The sequence below is a fragment of the Carettochelys insculpta genome, chromosome 13 (genome assembly GCF_033958435.1).
Source record: "Carettochelys insculpta isolate YL-2023 chromosome 13, ASM3395843v1, whole genome shotgun sequence".
In the NCBI taxonomy this organism is placed as follows: domain Eukaryota; kingdom Metazoa; phylum Chordata; order Testudines; family Carettochelyidae; genus Carettochelys; species Carettochelys insculpta.
Genome location: NC_134149.1, coordinates 409,129 through 428,580, shown reverse-complemented (window position 1 = coordinate 428,580; position 19,452 = coordinate 409,129). Strand labels below are relative to the sequence as shown.

The window sequence follows — 19,452 nt, the reverse complement described above, 5'->3', positions numbered from 1 at the left end:
TGAGGAACAATGGTTTCAAGAGTTGGAGGTCTGGGTTAGATAGTAGGAAAAGTTTTCACTAGGAGAGTGGTGAAGCACTGGAACGGATTACCTAGGGAGGTGGTGGAATGTCCATCCCTAGAGGATTTTAAGTTGTAACTTGACAAAGCCCTGGTTGTGATGATTTAGTTGGGTTTGGCCTTGCTTTTAGCTGGGGGTTGGATTTGATGACCTCCTGAGGTCTCTTCCAATCTTATGGTTCTGTAAAGAGTTGGATGCCATCTTTGGTGGTGACCCCACCTTTTCTGTGGATTCTTTGGGGGGGCTGGAGACTTCGGATAGCAGACTCAGCCTCAAGGATGAAGTCATGGACAAAGAGGTTGAGTTGTAGGATGAGATGGGATAGGGAACAGGATCATCTGGTACTGTGACAAGCCAGGACCTATTTGTGACCCAGGTGGGTTCAAGCTTGTCCCAGGAATCTTTCTCTGGTGTTTATGATGCAGGAGAGGGGAGCTTTGCTAAGTGATATTTTGAGTTGATGCTGCTTAGTTGTATGATGTGGAGCTGTATTTTTGTTATGCTAGAAGTGAGTAAAGGAAAAGAAATGTACAAGAACAGGTATGTGTGTATGGTCACATCGGTCTGCATAGCTATACAGTCAAGTGCAACAATGTATTAACGCACACTGAGATTTCGTATGAAGCCTCAAGAGAGATCTACAGAAAATTTTCCTGGAGGTATTCTCCAATCCCCTGCTAAAAGTTCCTTGGCAAAGCTGCTTTGTTCCTTCCTCTGCTGTAGGAAACTTTCCTATGCCAGTCAACACTCACTTGTTTACGGACCAGAGCAGTATAGGAATGTGAGCCATATGCATACAGGGAATGCACACCTGCATCCTTCCTTATGTTCAGGAATAAGATATGGACTTCAGTGATCCTTGTCTGTGGAAAATGGTGGCAGAATTTACAATTTTGTCCCTACTGGCATGCAGCAATTCTGTTTAAAAAGACCTTTCCAGACTCTTTGCCCCATCTTGAACACCCTTCCTCCACAAGCCTAACTCATCATGTTTAGAATGTTTGTTGAGCTATCGTCCTGGCAGTTGATAGTGGGAAACTGATTAATATTTTAAGAGGTGCATTTTGTTATAATGATTTGAAACTGAGTGCACTAACAATCATGGTTCTGTTTATTGTTTCTTGTGCAGATGTGGCCTTCAGGGGAACCCCCTACATGCCGGCAGAGTGCCTCTGCCAGGTAAGGAAGTGACTGAGGAGGAGTAAGGGGGACATGCTTTAGAAGTGCTTCAGTCCTCAGAGGCTGAAAAACAAGAACACAGGGCACGGAGAGAGACTATAATGAAAATTATAAAATAGGCAGGACTGCAAGGAGAGCAATAAATGAATTTTAATTGGCCAGGAGTAGATAATAAAAGCGATGGAGGGCCAAATGGAAATGTTGAAATTCCTAATCATGCTGCAGTCATGATACATGCCTGATTTCCCCTTCCATTCTCCCCCACCCCCCAGTTAGCTAATACAGAGCTGCCTGTCATACCCTCCACAAATTCTTCAGACATTGCTTCCTGGCTTGTCTCAGTACTGTATTCATTCCACCCCTGTGATGGAGTGGGAGGAGTGCATGTGTGAGACTCAGGGTGGATGTGTGTGAGACAGGCAGAGAAACTCCCAGTGGCTAAGGATGACCCCCTGGGACTGTAACCTAGGTTGGCAGGTAACACCTCTGCCCTGAACAAAGAGGAGGGAGGAGCCAAGCGGGGTTTGAATGGGAGGCGGCAGTTAGAAGCTGGGGGTAGAGGGAGCTGGAAGGCAGCCAGCCTGGTGAGTGGGGAAGCTATATCCCAGAGGGGCACCCCTCGGGCTCCTCTCCCCAGGATGGGTTGGAATGACTGTCTCTGATTGCTGCACTGACTCTTCTGTGAGAAATTGTGCCTCTGTCGCCTGATAAACTTACTGTTCTACCTGCTGAGTGAGAGTCACTCCTGTCTGCGGACAGGGTGCAGTGCATGGGGACCCCTGAACCCCATCACAAACCCTTCAGACGGTTTCCAGAACGATAGCTGGAATTACACACAGCCTACATCAGGACACTGCTATTTTTTTTTCCATTGTGTTTTCTGTGTTTTTTTAATTGGTATATAATAAAAACATGCTCTCCTGACAGATAATTAATCTTTGTCTTCTACACACAGTGGTTGCTGCTGGAATTAATGCACAGTTGCAATTTGACTATTTGCTGACTACCAATCTTGACCAAGAATCCTTGCTTTTCATGCAAGGTGGAAAGTTAAAGCATGGCAGAGTGCTGTATATAAAGGTACATTACTGGTATTCATTTGTCAAAATGGTGCCTGAAAACCTCCCTGATTCAGATAGCTCTCCATTGTGCTCCTCTGTCAGGCTCTGAGTGCAGAAAGTAAGGTCGCACAAAAACTTAAAAACACCTTGCCTATAACAGACTTTGTTTAAAAAGCTCCCGAAGATTAGATTCCCTGACCTTGGTGCTTAATTGCTGCCACCACCTGAGTGAGGGGGGGAAAAAAACTCTTTAATCCAGGAAGACACACCTGGGATGTCTCCCTGTGGGATACCTTCCCTAAGGAGAGAGCTTAGACACAAAGAAACTGTAATCTATTAGCTGACCTTTTAGTCTAAGACAGGCGTGTCCAACCTGCGGCCTCTGGGCCGCATGCGGCCCTGGACAGCTAGTAATTCGGCCCCACAAGATCGTAAACTTTTAACATTATTACGTGATTTATCTACATTAACTGTATTATATGTTTTATATGCGGCCCAAGACAATTCCTCTTCACTCAATGCAGCTCAGGCAAGCCAAAAGTTTGGACACCCATGGTGTAAGACCTGAACATACACAACTCTCTTTTAGGATACAGGGTTCAGATAATTTGCTTAAAAATGTAATTAATTCACAAAATAAGAAAAAATAAATCATACTGGTTGCAGCATAGAGAATTACTTCCCTGGGATTCATCTTAAAAATTACAGGGGGAAAAAAATTGTCATTAACCAAAGCAACTGAAAAAAAAAGATAGTCCACACCAAATTCAAAATAACATAACCTGACTGTGTCTAACTATACATTTGCCTTCTACTTACATATCTGTGGCTGATTTTGAGACAGTCAGGGTATTTACTGGATTCATCCTAGCTGCTGGAGAGCAGTCTTTTCTCTGTCTTCCCTTTGCATTAGCCAGACAGACACAGACTCCTTGGACTGCAATTGTTCTCATTTCAGAAAAGTTTCTCTTCCTCCCATTGACTTACCTGACCACCCACTGCTGAGAGCTTTGTTAATCCTTTTACAGGCATTCATTGATGACACCCTCTACTCAGGGTCATAACAAGGGTGAGGCAACTGAGGCACTTGCCTGACACCCCACACTTCAGGGAGCACAATTAGCCAGCTGGGCAGCTCGGTCCAATTGCATGTGGCCCTTTAAGAGCCATTTGCAGCTCATTGTGCTGCCAGGTGGCTGCTGCTGATGCAAGAATAAAAGTAGCTGCAGCTCTGTCTTGGGGGGGCACTGTCTGCAGCTGCCTTTGCCTTGGAGGAGAATCTGGGTTTGTGGGGATGACAGGGAAAGCTGCAGGGTGAGTGGGGGTTGGGGGAGAAGCTGGGCTTGGGGTGCTGGCCAAGTGGAGCTTGGGGAAGGAGCTGGGTTTGTGGGGGTGTCAGGAGGGCTGTTGGGCAAGTGGGGCTTGGGGGAGAAGCTGGGTTTGGGGGGGCTGGGATAAACTTAGAGGGGAGGAACAGGCTAGGGTCAGTCTGCCCCCTGCTACTCCCTCTTTATCTCTGCTACCTGTTGCCCTGGCTACTCCTCCCTGCCCTGACCCATGGAGGGTGCAGCCTGCTCAGCCAGCCCTCCTGCCTGAAGTCCAGCTGCTTGGGTGCCAGTCTGTGCAGCAGGTGTGAGGGGGGTGCAGGCACCAGTGTCACCTGAACTGCTTCCTGCTGTGTGTGGCTGACACCTCTTCATGGATCTATCCCATGAAAGCTCACCACCTAATAAACTATTTTGTTAGTTTTTAAAGTGCTACTGGACTGCTTTTTTGTTTTAATACCTCCCTGACTATTTCCTTATCTTTAACACAGATTAGTTGAGACTCCTGTTTGTGAAGGAACTACATTGGCACAGTTGGATTCAAATAACTACTTACTTACTGCATCTCACTTGTGAGGCCTAATGACACATACACACTGCTGGTCTGGCTGGCTGTTAAACAGCGAACACAGTAAGCACAATTGGCATACTGATGTACTATTTATGGAGATACTACCCAATTTTATACCCCATTGACTTATTCCCTGGGGTATTGCAAATGGTTTGCAAAAAGCTACAACAAAAATAAGCTCTATGTTGTCATACCTGCTCTCTGCCTCTCTTCACATACAAGATAGCACAATGGCTTTGTAAACCCAGCAGATCAAAACAGCAGAAATGTAGCACTTTAAAGACGAACAAAATGATTTATTCAGTGATGAGCCTAAGTGAGACAAAAAAGCAGTAAAGTAGCACTTTAGAGACTAACAAAATAATTTATTAGGTGATGCGCTTTCGTGGGACAGACCCACTTCAGACCATAACCATACCAGAACAGACTCAATATTTAAGGCATAGAGAACCAAAAATAGTAATCAAGGTTGACAAATCAAGAAAAAAATTATCAAGGTGAGCAAATCAATCTCATTTCCAATGCAGACTGATATAAGTACAGAAGACCAAAAAATAAGAAAAAAAAATTGCAATAAAAATTGACAAATCAAATAGGGTTGAAGGAAGGGGGCGAGAGGTGGGGGGATGCTAAGTGCACTGTCGGAGATAATTATGAGCATCAAAGGAAGGGAAACAACCCTTGTAATCAAAACAAAAAGCAATCAAGTAGCAATTTAAAGACTAGCAAAATAATTTATTAGGTGAGCTTTCATGGGACAGCTCACCTAATAAATTATTTTGCTAGTCTTTAAAGTGCGACTTGACTGCTTTTTGTTTTGATGGTATATAGACTAGCACGGCTCCCTCTCTGTTACTATTCAACATGCAGAGCCCTTGTAATGCGTGAGGTAGTTGATGTCCCTGTTCATACTATGTCTTAATATGTCAAATTTGTAAATCCAGAGTTGTGGATTCAATCCTTGAGGGGTCCTTTCAAGGTTCTGGGGCAGGTTAGATTAAAAACAAGTGTTAGGGATGGTGATAGGTCCTTCAGTGAGTGCAGGGGCTGGACTTGATGACCGCTCAAGGTCCCTTCCAGTTCTGACATATGTGTGTCTCCTTGATAGGACCTGATAGAAAGCTGTGCTAGTCTATATACTATCAAGACAAAAAAGCAGTCCAGTAGCACTTTAAGGACTAACAAAATAATTTATTAGGTGATGTGCTTTCGTGGGATAGACCCACTTTTTCAGACCATAGCCATACCAGAACAGACTCAATATTTAAGGCACAGAGAACCAAAAATAGTAATCAAGGTTGACAAATCAGAAAAATATCATCAAGGTGAGCAAATCTGAGAGTAGAGGGTTTTGATAGTCTTTGGGAGTGAGGGAAGATGTGGCAACATCTGGATGGCTGAGCTACCAGCACATCCTTCCCTGTAAAGGGAGATACTGACAAAAGTTCGATTTGACATTATTTATTAAGGACTGTCTCATACTCACATGCATTGCGGCTCTTGCAGTTTTGGTTTTTGTAACTGAATTTGAAAAAAATGGCTCTTCTCGCTATTTTGGTTGCAGACCCTTGCTCTGGGATAGGTAATGCTCCCCTCAGTAGAGCCAACACACAGATAAGTCTTACGCTCCTCCCCAGGGTGCCACCTGAGAACAGAGCTCAATCCCTTCCTTGTCTGAATCCCTCAACAAATTATCCATCCCAGCAACTACTCATTGTGATAGGCAGTATGTCCAGTTTGCTGTCTCCCCACTTGGGTAATGCACTTTCACTGCAACTGTAATGTGTACCAGGCAGCCTCACTTGGTGCTTAGTGTGCCTTCTGTCCTGCCCTACCCATTTCTTCTGGGTAAGGAAGACGCTCTCTTCAATTGCATCTGCCTTGGCATGTTTTTCACCTACTCTTTAACCTCCAGACAGATTTTATACAGCTGGTGTCTTCAGGTCCTAGGCAGGCATGAGGCCCTCATAACTATAATACATGTGTTTTTGTTATAATTTATTATTTGTCATTTAGTATTTAGTATTTTCCCTTCTACAAAATAACTACTATGGATTCATAAACATGAGGGGTGCAACTTTATATTCTTGTCTCAGGTGCAAAAGTAACTGGTTATGGCACTGCTCTAATAGCCCTAGTATCTGTCTGCTCAAAATCAGCCACCAGGCAATCCACCTCTGTTCTGTACCCCAGGGGAAACTTTTCACCCTTTGCCTCACACGTATTATGCCAGGCACAGGAGGCTGCAATGCATGGAAATACTTTCCATTCATAGTTCTAACTTGCCATAAAGGCAGCATCAGTATTCTTTTATTCAGCATTAATTCTACACAAGCTCAGACTCTTGTTGAATTGCTCCTTGTTGCTGTCCAGGTTTCCCATGTAAGTCTTCATGAGCCATGGGAACAAAGGATACACAGGGTCTCCCAAGATCATTATGGGCATTACAACATCTTGAAATGGAATCTTCTGGTTGGGAAAGAGTCTCTGCTTTTGGCTTTCTGTACAGGCCAGTGTTGCTGAAGATGCAGGCTTTGTGCACCTTCCCAGACCATCTTGCAGTGGTGGCAGCAACATACCCACGGTGATCTGCAAACACCTGCAGTAACATAAACAAGTATGCATTTGTACTAATGCAAGATTGTCCATGGCCAAAATTGGGATATGAATGCCGTCTGTCTGCCTTCTGCAGTTAGGGAATCACGTTGCTTCAGAGCCATCCGCTATTTCATGCACATTTCCTAGAGTTTCAGTTCTACTTAGCAAAATGCCCTGCATACTTGCAATAAATAACACAGTTCCAAGGGTGAACTTCCAGGTGCCAAACTTTGCAGCTGACTGGTAGCAGTCTGGAGTTGCCATCTTCCAAATAGTGATTGCCACATGCTTCTCCAGTGAGAGGGCAGCTCTCATTATGGTGTCCTTGCGCTGCAGCGTTTGGGCAAGTTTTGCACACAGTTCCAGTAAGGTGTGTTTCCTCATCCAAAAGATCTGTAGCTACTGCCTGTCATCTCAGACCTGCATAATTATGTGATTCTACAATGCAGTACTTGTTTTCCATGGTCTAAAGCAACAGTCCACATCCTACAGTAATTTCGTGGTGATACTTACTATTGCACGAGATAGCTCGGGCACCTTGGATTCCTGTTTAAATTGGAAGCTCATTATACACTGCACAATCAGCCAAGACATATTCCTAACAATGACCATAATAGTAGGGAGCATTGCAGGATACATCCTTTCAGAAGGCAGTGGAAGTTAAAAAGTAAACTGGAACTGTGAAAAACGGTACAAAATTCAGTGTTTGTTTTAGCATGTCTGATAGGAACACACTAAATCGAACTCACTGGGTACCCCTGTTCCCATCGGTACTCATGCCCCTTGCAAAGAGTAAGGAAAGTCTATGAGAATGTTTGGTTGGTCCCGTTGATCTCTCGCAGCAGAAGGTTGAATTAAGGTATGTTGACTCCATCTATATAATTAACTTAGTAGGAGTGGTCAGTGGCTCAATATCTGGATGGCGGTCGGTTTCAAGCAGAGTGCCGCAAGGCTCGGTTCTGGGGCCGATGTGGTTCAACATCTTTATTAATGATCTGGATGAGGGACTGGATTGCACCATCAGCAAGTTTGCAGATGACGCAAAACTAGGGGGAGAGGTAGATATGTTGGAGGGTAGAGAGAGATTCCAGAGTGACCTGGATAAATTGGAGGACTGGGCTGAAAGAAATCTGATGCGGTTCAACAAGGAGACTTGTAGAGTCCTGCACTCGGGATGAAAGAATCCCAAGCATTGTTACAAACTAGGGACCGACTGGCTTAGCAGCAGTACGATGGAAAGGGACCTAGGGGTTATGGTGGATGAAAGGCTGGGTACAAGTAAACAGTGTGGCCTTGTAGGCAAGAAGGCTAATGGCATACTAGAGTGCATTAGGAGGAGCGTTGCGAGCAGATCTAGAGAAGTAGTTATTCCCCTCAGTTTGGCACTGATGAGGCCACATCTTGAATATTGTGTCCAGATTTGGGCCCCCCCAGTATAAAAAGGATGTGGATTTGCTGGAGCAGGTTCAGCGGAGGGCAACAAAAATGATTAAGGGGCTGGAACACAAGACCTATGAGGATAGGCTGAGGGATTTGAGCTTGTTTAGTTTACAGAAGAGAAGACTTAGAGGTGATTTAATAGCAGCCTTCAGCTTCCTGAAGGGGAGCTCTAAAGAGGAGGGGGAAAAGCTGTTTTCAGTGGTGTCAGATGGCAGAACAAGGAGTAATGGTCTGAAGTTGAAGAGGGAGTGGTGTAGGTTAGATATTAGGAAAAACTACTTCACCAGAAGTGTGGTGAAGCATTGGAATGCGTTGCGTAGAGAGGTGGTGGATTCTCCATCCCTTGAGGTTTTTAAGTCCCAGGTGGACAAGGTCCTGGCTGTGATGACTTAGTGAGGGTTGATCCTGCTTGAAGCAGGGGGCTGGACTAGATGACATACTGAGGTCCCTTCCAACCCTATGATTCTGTGCATCTTAATTGAACCTTCCTCCTCAGTGTAGACCTGGCCTCAACCAGTTCTAGGGTACCAACTGTGGACATGCTCCACTGACAGGAGTATTCTGTGATATAATTGTATAATTTTGATTGTTAGTGTAATGGGTATGGACCAAATTCTGTAGCATAGACTAGGCCTTAGCCTGTGACATCTCCAGTAGTGATTCCCAGTGTTGGAATCTTATTTTACTTCTAAGCTCTTATTGTATTAGGGTTTTCCTAGTACTTGAGCTTTCTTTGCTTCAGCACATTAGTTCCTGCCTGTTCTGTAATGATTTGGGAGAATAATCTGTTCTTGGCCTCTTTAGACTGGTTCTTTGTGTGGTGTATTCAGCGTGACATGGTAGCAGTCTAGTAACAGAGAGGTAGCTGTGTTAGTCTGTATCTTAACAAAATAAAAAAGTAGTCAAGTAGCACTTTAAAGACTGACAAAATAATTTATTCGGTCATGAGCTTTCATGGGGCATACGCACTTCTTCAGATCTGGAGATAGTACTGATAGGTCTGCCCCATGAAGGCTCGCCACCTAATAAAGTATTTTGTTAGTCTTTAAAGTGCTGCATGATGCTTTTTTGTTTTGGTAGCAGTCTGTGGTTATATTTCAAAGAACAATTGTATCACTTTTTCCTTCTAGGTTCTATATTCTAAACCTTTTATTGGAGTGGTCTGAATATTCTCCAGTTTTATATAATTACTTTAAAGTAACTAAAGTGAATTAATCATTTTACTTTTCTTACGGGCAATATTTAATCAGGATGTGTCCAATTGCCACATGACTGATATATTTGTATATTATGCCTCTTTTCCTCTCCCCTGCTTCTGTTTCTTTCTAGAGCAGAGGTGCTCTCCCTCTCTGCTCCCAACTTAGAGAACTGATTATATTTTGGAATGTGTCAGACATGCTTGTGGGGGCAAAGCTGAGTCCACCAGGCATAGCCAGTTGTCAGATGGTGTGGTGCAAGTTTGAAAATGTGAAAAAAATCTAAATGGCACTCTGTTGTTTAAGAGCTTGCTTTATCATGACTATTTTTAATTGTTATTTTTCATATTTAGTGAGGGTTACATGTACCGATAAAAATGCATTTGTGTTCCAGGCATACATAAACTACTACAGACACAAAGGGTTTGTGGGTGATCAAAGAAGTTTGAGACCTGCTGTTCTAGAATGTAAGCTTTTCTAGTGGGACTGCTTCTTTTTGTGTGCGCTTACTATCTAGCATGCTGTGTTGATTACCAAAAATAAGTTATTGGAAATGTTGAGGGCATGGTATTAGAGAAACCTTCTAAACTTTATTTTAAAATTCCTATAAATAAGTGACTTCTTTTTTGTCTCTTGTTTTGGGCAGGATTCATCACTTCTGGGTAAAGAATGCAGACAATAAAGTGTGTGGTTGTTGGAGATGGTGCAGTGGGAAAGACTTGTCTTCTCATCAGTTACACCACAAATGCCTTTCCAGAGGAGTACATACCTACTGTGTTTGACAACTATAGTGCCCAGATGACTGTGGATGGCCGGACAGTTAGCTTAAATCTCTGGGACACTGCAGGCCAGGAGGAGTATGATCGTCTGCGTACCCTCTCGTACCCTCAAACCAATGTATTTGTCATTTGTTTTTCCATTGGAAGTCCTTCCTCATATGCAAACGTTCGGCACAAATGGCACCCTGAAGTCTCTCACCACTGTCCTAATGTTCCAATCCTTTTAGTTGGCACTAAAAGGGACTTAAGAAGTGATGTGGAAACAGTTAAAAAGCTGAAGGAGCAAAGCTTGGCTCCTACTACCCCACAACAGGGAACTTCGCTGGCCAAACAGATTGGAGCAGTAAAATATTTGGAATGCTCAGCTCTGAACCAGGAGGGGGTTCGAGAGGTGTTTGCTGAAGCTGTGCGAGCAGTTTTATACCCAGTGACAAAGAAAAACACAAAAAAATGTGTCCTGTTATAGTTGCTGAAGAGGATGGATGTCTGATGTGAAATAAAGACTGACAAGAATTTTGGCGGGCTGCCTTCCTTTCTAAACAAAGACTTGCATCTTGCACTAACAGAACAAGATAAACAGAATAAGGTCATGCAAAGTATATTCTTACAGTTTGGGAACTGCTTCAGGGAAACTGAGACAAACCAGTTCATTCCAGTCTAGTGAAATAGTGATCAGATACCTATCTAACTTCTAAAGTTCCAGTTTTCAACATCTCCAAGGTTCTGGTGGCTTCCATTCTTTTCAATAGCGGAGGAAGATGAGGAGACGCCTTCAAAGCCAAACTTTTCCTTTACTAGGCAAACTTCAGTTATTGGCCTTGCTGAAAGAGACAGATATTGATAATTTTGATTTAAATGTACTTGCTGCTTCTTGTGGTCATTACGGACTTAATCAGCGTGGTCTTCCAGACCAGAGTCATTCAGGCTTTCTAATTATTGCCTTAATTTGACATGAAATTTGAAAACCATTTGTTGAAGTTTAAAAATGCCTTCAATATTGATGTGAGACTTTCTCTACAGTGAAGAGTGTGATTGCTTGTATGCAGTGCATTTTTTGTGAAAAAAGAGGAGCTTGTACTCAGCTGGCTCCCTTCCATGCTTTCCTGTTGCCAGGATCCTACAACTGGGGTTGCTGAGGTGCCAGTACTCAGTACTGGCACATAACAAGCACTGCTTGTATGAAAAGTCAATGAAAACCAGTCATGGTCAGTCCAGTCACAGTGGTACAAAGATAAGGAACTCCTGAAATGGCTTTATTAATACTAAGATCAAAAGTTAGCATCTCGTGAAGTGGTAAATTCTATGACGGTAACGCAAATGATTCTGTGTTTGTTTAGGAACAGAGGTGAGATGGTAATAAAAGGCACATCTGCAATAGTTCTTAACTGTGTTAAAGTTCCTCTTCCTCCTCTGAAGTGGTATTTTAAATTCAAATTGGGAAGTATTTGCTCTTCAAACTTCTTGAGGTAATTGGAATGATATTCTCAAAGTGGTTTTCCTAGGGTGACCTGCATACATGTATATTCCTCTACCTTTTGGGAGAATTCCAGAAAATTGGGAAGAGGTTATTGCTCTTGAGGAATTAGTTCTCTTCCTACCATAATTGGGCCCTGTGTCATTGCATGTGACTTTATAGCAGACCATGTCTTGGAATTTGGTAGGTCCAGTCAAGTGAAACCAGGAACCATGTTTAACTATGGTTCCGCTTAAACTATTTTAAAATGGTTGGCCAGCTATCGGATACCTGGGTTAGACCATTTTTAAAAATAATTCTCTGGACACAAGCTGGGCACACGTTATTATAAACTACTTTAGCTGAAGCTCTATTTAAACACTTCAGTAACTGTTTTTACCCCTTTGTGAACATTAACTGGCTCCTATCTTTGGAAATCAGTTTATACCCACAACACCAAGGATGAGGAGAACAAGCAGCAGTGTGAAACCTCCAAAGAGTACCCCTGCAACCTACTGTTCTGAAATCAATACGCTGTGTAAGAGATTTTGTATTAATGTATAGATGCTGGGACTGGGTTTTGTGTACTGAAATTAATAATCAAATTCCTTGCTTTTGTGTATTGCTTCCTGTATTTGGGAGCAGCCTGTTAGCGATTCAGATCTCAGTTTCATACAAGTATCTTCCCATGCAGCAGTTTCTTACAAGTATCTTACCCATCTGCTTTGATGGAATGTGCCCGCTTTTTTTCCTCATTGTGGCAGGATGTCAGCAGTTTGGCATATATAGTACTGTTAGGATTCAGATAAGTATTCAGTGTTGCCTTTCTATGAAATTGAAGTGTGAGGTGGATATATTCCTAGCTCTGCCCTAATTCACCTCAAAAAAGTGGATGTGCCTTTGTCTCTGGCTTATGTACTGATAACTTACATTGACTACAATTCCACTGTAACCAATGGCATATATTACTTTACCTTCTAAAAGGCTAAATCACAAGCAACAGTTGAGTCAAGTGTCAGTATGACTAGCTAGTAAAACAATGTAATGAATGGTTCAGATAAGCACCAGAATAACCATATTCCATGATTAACAAGCAGTCCTGTAGCACCTTAAAGACTAACACATTTATTAGGTCATGAGCTTTCATGGGTAAGACCCACTTCCTCAGATTATTGGAGCAGACAGTTAGAATCCAGGGTTTATAGAGCTGGGGGAGGAAGAAAAAACGGTGGGTACCTACCAGCCTGTCACTAGGAGGACCAGTAAATGAAGCAAATTAAGTAGTATGTGTGCCTTTCTTGCGAATTGCAAATGTGGGGAAATTGCCCTTCTACTATATAAGATAGTTGAGATCTCTGCTAAGGCCTAATTTAAACATGTCAGATTCACAAATGAATTTCAATTCAGATGTCTTCCTCTGTGATATTGTGGTAAAATTCTTTTGTAGAAGAATGACTACTTTAAAATCCATTATTGAATGTTCTCAAGCTTCCATCCAAGGCACAGCACAGGATCTGTTGTCTACAGCCAAGCCCTAAGACACAACTGTATCTGCTCCAATCCCACTGACTGACAGAAGCCTACATGATCTTTATCAAGCGTTTGTAAAACTGAATTACCCATCTGGAGAAGTAAAGAAACAGATTGACAGTGCCAGATTAGTTCCTGGAAGTCTTCTACTTCATGAAAGGACCAAGAAGGATGGTAACAGAACACCTCTAGTTATCAGCTGTAGTCCTCATCCTAAACTCCTCCAGTGCATCGACAACCTATAACCTATACTAAAACATGATCCCTTACTATCACAGGCCTTGGATGAGAGGCCTGTTGTCTCCTACAGACAACCACCCAACCTCAAGAAAATAGCAGCTGCATACCTTACCGTGTAAATGCTATAACCTAGGAACCTTTTCCTGCAATGAACTCCATTGCCAGCTGTGTCCATATATCTGTATTAGTGACACCATCACTGTTCTAACCACAACAGCTACACCATCTGTGGCTCATACACCTGCAGATCCACTCGTGATATATATGCCAGCAATGCCCTTCTGCCATGTACATCCTCTGTGCTAAAGAGTGCGTGGGCACAAATCCAAAATCAGGAATTGGAATACACATAAACCTGCAAGGGAACACTTTAACCTCTCTGGATGTTCAATAATGGATTTAAAGGTAGCCATTGTCCTACAAAAGGTTTTTACCACAACATTACAGAGGGAGACACCTGAACTGGAATTCATTTACAAATATGACTCGTTTAAATTAGGCCTTAACAAAGAGCTCAGTTATCTTATGGGTTACAAGGGCATTTTTCCACCTTTGATATTTGCAGGAATGTCACCCATCCTACTTGATTTACTTCATCTACTGGTCCTAGCAGTGAAAAGTAACCCCTTTACTTTCCCCCGCCTTCCTTTCTGTGTAAAGCCTATATTCTAATTGCTGACTCCAATATTCTGAGGAAGTGGGACTTACTGATGAAAGCTCATGACCTAAAAAATGTATTAGTCTTTAAAGTGCTACAAGACTGCTTGTTTGTGAAGCTACAGACTAATACAGCTACCCCTGTGAGACTTATTCATGATGTTTGTAGAAGCCTGGAGATGCTTTCTGCATACTAGTTTTTTAAAATTCTTCATAAAGTGCTGTAGACTAAAACAATCTGGAGAGCTCTTTACTGTCTTCGTAGAACCTCATTAATGGAGATGGATTTCAACATCTGATATTTCTGTGTATTTTCTGCTAAGAGGAACAGGTAATGTGCTGCTCTGACAGTTCTTGTTCCAGGGCCTGATCTTTGGAATAAGAGTGTTCAGATATGAACTTTTTTCTTTATTACAATAATTGATAGTGTTAACAATCTATAAATGATAATTTCTAAATTTGGGATGTTACAAATTGCTAGAAATCTTAACCTATTTTATTGTAATTCTAGTGCAGAGTTTGTGTTCCTTTTTTGTCTTGATTTTGTCTTTTTTAATTTACAAGTGGAGCCTTGACTTAGTTCCTTAATCATGTGGTTGGATTTGTCTATTTCCAAATAAGATCAGAACATTCCAGCATTGAGGAGAGCAGTTGAAACCAACCTTATAAAAGTTTTTATATTTGAATGGATGGGAATGTAGATACTTGTGACAATTTAGTCTCTCCTGTACTATACAATTTTTATATTCTTCTAGCAGACTAATCATTTACTTTTTTTTTGGTCTTTGAGAGTTAACTTATTCCCTCCCCCCTCAGTTGATTTTAACAGTTCAGAAGTGCTCTGTCCAGAGGATGATCTGAGGCAGCCTTTTTAGAGGTATACTTTTAAAACTCAAATCCTTTATTCAGTGTACAACATTAGCTATTTATGTGGAATTTAAAATTAAGGGCCTCAGTATTCTTTTGAGTGCCAAATTTGTGACCTGTGTTATTCTTGGATCTACTTGGGTAAACCTGAATGAGCAAATGGGTCTTTCTCTAAAAAGAGGAGTTTTTTGATCAATTAAAGTGGGAGGGTACAGAGGATTCCTTTAGAGGACTTTAAGATCTGATTAAAATGTGGTACTGAAACATACACTGGCAACTTGATTTTATACTTAAAAAGAATTTGTATTGCAACTAATGATTTTAAAATGATTTTTATATTACACAGAATTAAATTGTAGTAAAGCTTTCTTGATCTCTTGCTTTTTTTCCCACTCATTACATTTTCATATAAGAGTTATTGTTAATCTCTTCCATGAAAATCGGGATACCTTGAAATATAGCAAAGCAATTTTTAAACAAATTAAGAATCTCTGTTCAGTCCAGTTTTAGTCATTTTAAACTGTGAATCTGATGTATATTTACCTTATTATAAAGATGCAAGATAATTCCCATTAAAATTCCTGTTTCCATATGTTTATTGTGCATAGGGCAGGTCACACTCCTTATTAGGGCTGACCATTCACGTTAAAGCTTTTTCAGCTGGTTATAGCCTTGCCAAACTAACCACGGTGGTTTAGGTGGTTTTGCTTAATAAAATATTCTGATGACCAGTGTCTCCATGCTTTGATCAAGAGATTTGAAATTTAGCAGATGGTGGAATTTGTCAAAAATGTGCCTTTTGACATTTCTGTAAAAATCCACTTATGTTTGGCCAAACTGTCTTTGAAAAATTACACTGTGTGCATCCACACTACAGAACTGATTTTTGCTGTTAAAATCTCTTAAGGTTCTGTCCTCACTGGGCATGCTGTAACCCTTCACAGATGTTTTTTTTGACCAGATTGCACATGCCAGCAGTTTTGAAGAGAGCTGGCTTTTCAGGTAAAGTTGGAGTGGGCTGGATATTGGAACTGAGATCAGTGAGAATCCAAGAAACTCCTTCATCTCCTATCACTCAAATATCCTAGAACAAGAGGATGTGGAGGGGACAAAAGCCAGACCTGTGGGAGTCAAAATATAGGTTGAGACAAGGGAGCAGATGAGAGGGAGAGGGAGTGGGATGAAACTCATCATGACTCACTCATACAGGGCAGGAAAGGTGAGGCAGGGACTGATTGTCTCTTTGCCAAATAGGGAGCCCAGTAATATGTGTTAAGATTAAAGATAATTGAGGGTAATGGGGGTGGTGCAAACTTTAATTTGCACTTTGTGCATCTGCACTGTGACAGTCTTGAATTGCATGATCCATTACTTTTTTCCCATGTGATTCCCAATTCATTCAGTGTACATGTTCAGCCTACCATGAGGATGAATTGGGGTTATATTTCTGTAGGCTCCTGCTTCATCTGTTGCAGAAGATGGAAGGGATGTACTGTTTACAGTACTGGGATGGGATCATGGGAAGAGAATGGATGGGCTTGTAGTTATGGCAGATGAATACCTCTTTGAACACCAACAGCTACGTCTACACGGGTATGCTACATCGAAATAGCTTATTTCGATGTGGCGAAATCAAAATAAGCTATTTCGATGAATAGCGTCTACATGTCCTCCAGGGCTGGTGCGGTCGACGTTCAACGTCGACGTTGGGCAGCACTACATCGAAGTAGGCGCTGCAGGGGAGCATCCACACACCAAAGCGGCCCAAATCGAAATAAGGGTGCCAGGAACAGCTGCTGACAGGGTCACAGGGCGGACTAGCACTTCCAGGGCAACAGCAAGCCGCTCCCTTAAAGGGCCCCTCCCAGACACACACAGCCTGCACAGCACGCGGTCTGCAGAGCCACAGGCATGCACACCCCGTCGAAGCACTATGGACCCCCAGCAGCAGCAGCCAGAGGTCCACACACCCGCCCCTGCAGGAGCAGTGCTTGCCCTGCTCAATGCTATGCAGGAGGCAGCTTGATCACCTTTTATTCATGGAAGAGGAGCTGCCCCCAGGGGATGAGGAAGCAGCCCCAGACCTTGCTGCCCTCTGCCACCCCTGCCCCGGCCGCACACACCGCCAGCTGTGGAGCTACCCCACAAGCACCGAGTGGTGGGAGCGGCTGGTGCTCGGCGAGTGGGACAACGAGTGCTGGCTTCAGAATTTCCGCAGGAGCCGGCAGACATTCCTGGAGCTCTGCCAGTGGCTCACCCCTGCCTTATGGCACCAGGACACTTCCATGTGACATGCCCTCATGGTTGAGAAACGGGTTGGCATTGCTGTCTGGAAGCTGGCCACTGCAGACAGCTACCGATCCGTAAGGCAGCAGTTTGGTGTGGGCAAGGCCACTGTCGGGGCTGTCCTCATGGAGGTAAGAGGACGTGGGGGGAGGCAGCACACCCTGCACACCCCTCACTGGTACTCTCTCATGTCCTTCCCCTGCAGGTCATCCGCGCAATCAATGCCCTGCTCCTCCACAGGCTCGTGCAGCTTGGGGACCCGGATGCCACCATCGCGGGGTTTGCCAGCCTGGGCTTCCCAAATTGCTTTGGGGCTCTGGATGGGACCCATATCCCCATCTGTGCCCCGCAGCACAGCGGAGGACTCTTCCTCAACAGGAAGGGCTACCATTCGGTGGTCCTCCAGGCCTTGGTGGACAGCTGGGGCTGCTTCCTGGACATTTATGTTGGTTGGCCTGGCAGCACCCATGACGCCCGGATATTCAGAAATTTGGGCCTGTGCCGCCGGCTGGAGGCGGGGACCTACATCTCCCAGCGGGAGATCCCTGTGGGGGACACCACCATGCCCCTCTGTGTCGTTGCACATGCGGCGTACCCCCTTCGGCCCTGGCTCATGCACCCTTACACGGGCCATCTCACAGCCAGCCAGGAGTGGTTCAACACGCGGTTGAACCATGCGCGCCAGGTGGTCGAGCGCGCTTTCGGCCTCCTCAAAGGGCGCTGGAGGTGTCTCCTCACCTGCCTGGATGCAGGCCTCACCAACATCCCCCAGGTTGTGGGTGCGTGCAGCACACTCCACAACCTGGTGGAGAGCAAGGGAGAGGCTTTCTTCCAGGGCTGGGCTATGGAGGCTGGCAGGGCCGACGTGCAGCCACCCGCTGCCCCTAGTCGCCAGGTCAGCCCCAAGGGGATCCGGGTCCGGGAGGCCCTGTGGGCCCATTTTGACCAGGCTGCGGGGTGAATGCTGGTAGGCCACCCACTGCACCCCCCCATTCTCCACAACACTCCCTGCCCCCATGCCCACACCACAGAGCACCCAAGAGCACACCCCCCCCACTTTTCTTGCAAATAAATGGACGTTGTTTGAAACCAAACAGTGCATTCTCTTATTAATAATATATATAAAAAGGGGGGAACTATTTACATGGGGGGGGCCGGTAGCAGAAGAGAACAGGGGTCCAACACAAACTATATACAAATGGGGGATATGTATAAAGCGGGGGGGGCCACGTCCTCGGCCCCGCACCACTAATGTCCGGTGCCCGGGGTTGGAGGGCGCGACCCTCGCCTTGGCCGAAGCTGGGTGGGGGCCAGGCGAACCAGCAAATGTGGCTGGCTGGTGTCTGCAGGCCCCAGGTCCCCCTCGGCGGCAGGCCCCAGGGTGGCGGAAGGTGGAGGGACGGCGGTCGGAGCAGAGGGCAGAGCAGCGGGTGGCGCGGCATGGGGGGCCAGGTGTTCCACTATGTGCTCGAAGGTCCGCATGAAGGCCCCCCAAGCCTCCTGGCGCCAGGCCAGCGCTCGCTCTTGGAGCTCCAGCCGCCGCTGCTCCACCCGCAGGTGCTGCTCCGACACCTCCAGCTGACGCCAGAGGGTTGCGAGCAGCTGGGGGGTCCATGGCCATCCTCTGGTGGCTCTGCCGTCGGTCCCGTCCTGGGCCTGGTCAGTGCTCCGCCGAGGGGCTGGCCTGCTGGGATGGGACCACGGGTCCCCGGGACCACGGACACCTCGCCGGCGCTCTCCGGGCCCTCCAATGGTGCAGCTGCGGAACACGGGGGAAGAAGAGTGGAGACAGCCGTTAGTGTGGGCCCTGACCCGTGGCCCTTGTCCCCCGACCCCTCTGCTGCTGGTTCCCCATCCCCGTCCCTCGGAGATGCTGCTGCTGCTGCTGCTGATGGGTGTCCCACCCCCCCCCCCAGGGGACCCTAGGTTCTGCTCCCCCCATCCCCAGGGATGGGGCATGGCGCTGTCCTGCTGGGGGACAGGGGCTGATGTACTCTTCTGAGGGACATGCCACTGCTGTCCTTGGGGCCATGGTCATCTGGGCATGTGGAGGGCCCTGGTCATGTCTCTTGTCCCTGCCCCTTAACCCCGGGGGTGGGCAGCTGGGGGGTACATACCTGATGGTCCACTCCCACGGTCGGGGGACACCCACTGGGCGGATGCCCTGCTGGAGCTCCGGGACAGGACGGCGATCCAGAGCCCCCCATCGC

At 45.1% G+C, this 19,452-nt stretch overlaps 1 protein-coding gene across 5 annotated transcripts in view; it reads left to right on the top strand.

Annotated features, from left to right (window-relative positions):
* The window catches only part of LOC142020032 (rho-related GTP-binding protein RhoG-like), a 47,938-nt gene extending 32,274 nt beyond the window's left edge, over window positions 1-15,664 (top strand). For 2 of the 5 annotated variants that reach the window (XM_075007577.1, XM_075007578.1), the window contains exons 2-4: window positions 1,190-1,239; window positions 2,195-2,319; window positions 10,077-15,664. In XM_075007577.1, coding sequence (XP_074863678.1) covers window positions 10,100-10,675 — 576 coding nt within the window. In that variant the 5' untranslated portion in view covers window positions 1,190-1,239; window positions 2,195-2,319; window positions 10,077-10,099 and the 3' untranslated portion in view covers window positions 10,676-15,664. Of the gene's footprint in view, window positions 1-1,189; window positions 1,240-2,194; window positions 2,320-9,824; window positions 9,898-10,076 lie in introns of all 5 variants that reach the window. The other 3 variants (XM_075007581.1, XM_075007580.1, XM_075007579.1) reach the window with 2 other exon arrangements.
* The last annotated feature ends 3,788 nt before the right edge of the window (window positions 15,665-19,452 follow it).